A 5412-nucleotide genomic window follows, 5' to 3' on the forward strand; every position below is an offset into this window, starting at 1 on the left:
GTGCCATGTTTCACCACTAGTAGTGCGCTTCCTCCGGAACCCTGGGTGTCAGTTCCGGTCATAGGGGAATATGGGGTTCGGGCCTGCACATCCGATGCCCGAGCCGTCGATTGCTCGACGGGAGGATTTCCCAGAAGTGGGTTACCTCGTGCAGAGAGATCCTTGTTGAGCCTCCTCATTGTAGAAAAATGCATTTTATACCTCCTGCCAGGTTGTCGGTACGGTACTCTCCACATAGTACTTGGGTGGCCACCAATTCCGCCGTTCCGCGGTTGAGTGGATACCCAATTCCTATATGGAGCTGCCCTCTTAGTTCGTGGTAAGTTAATCTCCATAGAATGGGGTTAACTCGCCACTTAAGCCTCATCCCCGCGGCAAGGAGACCGACATGACATGTGTTACAATTGTAGATGGAACAGACCTTCTATTTGGCAGTAGTTCTTTTCGTTTTTCTTGTTTCTTTTTAATATTGTTCCTTCTTTAACTATAACTATGTACATTAAACCTTTGTAAATAGATCAGAACAATTCAATAAATTTTCATGTAAGCTTTGAACTTTTTAATCTGATTTTTAAAAAATTCCTGAGTACCTATGTAGTAACATGGCCCGTGAAGATTTAATAAAACAAGTGCAAGTTTTAACTGCCTAAAAAATGGCGTTGCTTTTTAATAATTTTTGCTCATTTTATTCCGCATAAAAATTAGTTCGCAAAAAGAAAAATAAAACCAACTCCTGTTTTTATATTGTAAATTGCACTTATCATATAAAACAAACCGCAAAAGTCGAAACCAAAAATATTAGTAAAACTGCTCGAATCATGGTTATGTAGAGAAAAGCTGTGAGTGCGTGTGTTGCGCAATTTCTCAAATATTCGTGCTGCCGTAAGACCCTTGATATGGCAACTTCAGCAACCAAATCGAAAACTATGGTTAATAGCTCTCAGTAGAATTGAGTTAGTTAGTTCTTTACTGACTTCTAGTTGGCAAACAAATATGGGAACACGTGTATGTAGACTGCAGAAACTGTCAAACTCACTTGACCCGAATATAATCTTAATATATCATTCTGTTAGCAAAGCACGGACCCGAAGTTTTTGGTGCTTGTTGTTATTCATACTTGGCATTGGCTTATATGTTGCCATTAGTAGATTGAAAAATTTCCCTTTAATATGCATTGTTTCCCTGAAGCATTTATTTTGGGCGCAAAATGGAATTAAATCATGAAACTACTCGACCGGTAATTTTCTAAGGTTTCCGATGTGGTTAAACCTACAATAGTGTGCTGTTCTACGCGCTTCGACTTTTGTTGATGAAGTATCCTTTTGATGAAGCACCTTGGTTCGCTAGCTTTCCGAATTCATTCGTCCCACTTTGCTACAGACCGAATTTGTTGCTAGACGTCCAAAATGGGTTGTTGTGACAAACAAATTTTTACTGTGCGTGAACAGATATTGCAAGATTGTTATATGAAATATTGTGTGTATTGCACAATTGCATATATTTAGTAGTGTAAAAAGATTTATTCACTTTGGATATCACATTGTTTGACAACCGTTCAAAGAAAGCTTCGCGCCAATTTGTAGTGTAGATGTTCATGTATTTACAATATTTTTTAAAGCAATAAGGCCATTTTCGATAAAAAATATTTACTTCTAATTTCAAATCTTTTTTTTTTAATTAGAACTATTCTTCAAATATTTATTTATTCCATTTCAGGTTAGTACTGTACTTCTTTACGGTATCCCAATAGTATCACTTTATATTGAGGATCAGGAGCGTTTATGTTTGGCACAGATCTCCAACACTCTGCTCAAACAGTACAGTTATAATGAGATTCATAACCGTCGTGTGGCACTGGGAATTACCTGTGTTCAATGCACTCCAGTACAGTTGGAAATTTTGCGACGTGCAGGCGCGATGCCAGTCAGTTCACGTCGTTGCGGCATGATAACGCGTCGTGAGGCCGAACGGTTGTGCAAAAGTTTTCTTGGAGATAATGCACCTCCTAGATTGCCGGAAGATTTCGCCTTTACTGTGTATCATAAGTGTGCTTGGGGTTGTCGCGGCTCCTTTTTGCCATCGCGTTACAACTCTTCCCGTGCTAAGTGTATAAAGTGCAGTTATTGTGGCATGTTCTTTTCTCCCAATAAGTTTATTTTTCATTCACATCGAACTAGTCCTGCCGATAAATATATACAGCCTGACGCAGCAAACTTTAATTCTTGGCGTCGGCATATGATTCTTAGTGGTCAAGCACCGGAGGAGATAGTACACGCATGGGAAGACGTGAAAGCGATGTTTAATGGTGGCACGCGCAAACGACTTATGAGCCATGGCTCTTCAACAATACAAACTTCTGCAGCGGCCCAAAGGCAGCAACAACAAGATCAATTACAACACAATACAGCTGTTTCTAACGAAAGTGGCAACAGCACAACTGTCGTAGCTGGAGCAAGAACTTCCACCAGTCATCAAAATTACCCTACCCCACGCGGTAGCAGCAGCAACCTGAAATTTAGCAATTCATCACCACCGCCGATGAAACGACAATGTGATCAGCATGAACATAATGTTGGAGCGGTCGCAGCAGCAGCAGCCGCTGTAGTAGGAGTTACAGCAGTTGCAACAGCAGTAGGTGCCGTACGACCACTAAATATTGATGCAGCAAATCATTGTGTTTCATATAATGGACGGACAGGTAGCGTATCTACATTGCAGCTAAGTGACACCAATGAACATGAACTGTCAGTTATGCCGATCTCACGTAATTTTATGATGGATTACATGTGGCATGCACATGCTGCTCAAAACACCGCGGCCGCGGCAACTCACAAAAACCGAAGTAACAATAGTAATACTGCAGCGTCCTTCAGATTACCCGATTGCGCAATGCATTGGCTGAAGACACCGTCTATAAACAATAATGCAACGTTTTTCACTCAACTGCCTTTGGCAGGAACCATTGGAACTGGTGGTGGTCGAAATAATGATAACAACGACTTTTGCCATCAAATGCAATACGATTCTTTCAAGAAGAACACGAGCTCAATTTCAAACAACGGTACACTCCTGAATAACAGTCAAGAGTTAAGAGGCTTAAGTAAGTTTGTGGGCGCGAAAGTAGCTAGCCTGCCTCAATTTCTCACGGCGTCGGCATTCAAGCCAGTCTTGCAGCAGAGTCAGCAAAATGCCTTCACTGCTATGGCTGCTGTTGCGGCAGCTTCCGCCACGGCAACTTTAACCACCTCATCAGTTTATCCAAGCACTGTGACCGTATCTGCAAACACATCGCCGGAGACAACTCAAGCAAAAATTACTTCGTGCGGGTTAGCAACACTGGAAATGGCGCTTCCAACAATTGCTTTTCCTACACCTGGCACGATTAGTACAATGAACTCCGCAGAGGTAGCTGCGGGCGATGTTGCGGCTGAGACTGCTTCTAACGCAGCTAAATCAAATGCGTTGCCTGTGCATGCAAACTTGTGTGCCACAGTATCAAATGGCTTACTCTTTGGTAGACAATCAGAGGGACCACAATTGCCATCATCACTGTCAACACTGCCAAGTTCGCCCGATGCGTCGTACAGAGCCATACTACCAGCACCAGTGTCCTCAGAATTAGCTTTAAAAAGTTGCAATAATGATGGTGTTTTCATAAAAGGTTCGTACTCAACGGATAACAAAGAGAATAACGATTCATGCGACGTTGAAGACGATGAGATGGTAGATATTGAGACTACAGAGGATGATACACCTGCTAGCAAAAATTTAAAAGTAGCCCTTTGCTTAACACCATGTCATCATCAGCCTGATGATACTACAAATCCAACCGATTTTTACATTAACAACGAAAAGAGGTTTACTGAAACCGTTACAAATACATTCCCTGATGAAGTAGATGCGGGAGCGGCAACAACAATATTTATAAACAGATCAGGTATGCCATTACCCAAAGAGAGCTATAGAAATGACAGGCAACTTAAATCACCGCTACAATATTCCCAAAACAAATCAGTGCTAACCAATATTGATGTTGAGTTCACCGGTGGTGATACCGTCGTTCAGAAAGTGCGGTCATATACACAATATAAACATGACAACAATTACCCACCAGAAACTTGTGTACGGTTGCAACAGTCTCCAACTTATAGCAGTACATCTAATGACAGTCTCTATATGGAAGGAAAATACGAAAGCAACAATAACTCTTCTTATATTGAACATATGGGCGCCAGCTGCATAACCCAGATAGTTCAGCAGCACAATACATTTAGTTTGGGATCGTCATTGATGTGGAAGAAGCTTTTGGAATCAGAGGTAAGGGTGGCATAATTACTTTCGATTTATGTTTGTAGATTAGTTTTGAGGCGACTGTAACACCATGAAAGGGTGAGAGGTTTGAAAGTTTTAATTACGCCGAAAAGGTTGAAAAACTTTCTGGAAAAAAGTTTGATAGGTCATTCGAGGGATTAACCATTAGTAAGAAATCCTATGGGTGATGTGAGCGTAATTCTCGCAAAGCTCACCACGATCATAGTGGGGGTTTCTGGTTACAAACGTACCGCTTGCGGCTTGGACTATCCAGTAAGGAGGAGTACCTACTTATTGTTGGCGAGTTCTACTTCTCCTTCAGGTATCTCCCTACCTATCTCCTTGTATGCATTGGCTTAGATCAATTTTCATTGAATGGGAAAATGACAGATGAGCCATAGAACCCATGTCTAGCATGAACTGGTTGATCTCGGCAAAAAGTGTATGAAAGTTACTAATTTGTCTTGATTGTCTCTGCTTAAGCTCTTGGACCACTGATTAAATGAAACAAAGACAATTGTACGATTAGGTGTATGAGAAACTTCAAATTTTACTGTTCTTAAAAAATGTAAGGTTTTTTGAAAAGTTTTTAAGCTTTGATTATTCCCATTTAACCCAAACCTAAAAAATGGATTGTCTCTCTGTCTGTTTGCCAGTAGCTGACGGATATACAATATTACAGGCTATTTTGTTGTCAGTTAAGTGAGAGATTAAGAGAGATTTAATGCGATTAGAAACAATTTGCAGACTTCCACATACATGAGAGAAATAAAAACTGTCTATTTGAATGTTTAAAAATCGATAAAGTGGGATACTTGGACATTTTCACGGATCCAAGTAATAAACAAGCATGGGCTATTTAAAAATTCGGTATTGTTATTAAAATAAAATAAAAAAACATAAAAAGATTGTACATACATAGGTTTGAATCACATTCAATTTCAGCTTATAACATATTCTTATGTTTATATAAATAGCCCAAAGAACGTATTTTATTTATAGTATTACTTAAAAAAGATTACCTAACTAATTATTTAATGCTCGTTGTTAAGTAATTTTATATTGTAACGTAAAAACGATAGCTTAACGGCATTTCTACCT

General features: G+C 39.9%; 1 protein-coding gene across 1 annotated transcript; it reads left to right on the plus strand.

Moving 5' to 3' along the window:
- Positions 1-1207: 1207 nt before the first annotated feature.
- On the plus strand, positions 1208-4332 carry LOC129250712 (uncharacterized). Its single transcript, XM_054890310.1, has 2 exons — positions 1208-1237; positions 1717-4332. The coding sequence occupies exons 1-2, from the start codon at positions 1208-1210 to the stop codon at positions 4330-4332; spliced, it is 2646 nt and encodes an 881-aa protein (XP_054746285.1).
- Positions 4333-5412: the final 1080 nt, after the last annotated feature.

Source organism: Anastrepha obliqua, chromosome 6, assembly GCF_027943255.1.
Source record: "Anastrepha obliqua isolate idAnaObli1 chromosome 6, idAnaObli1_1.0, whole genome shotgun sequence".
Classification (NCBI taxonomy): Eukaryota; Metazoa; Arthropoda; class Insecta; order Diptera; family Tephritidae; genus Anastrepha; species Anastrepha obliqua.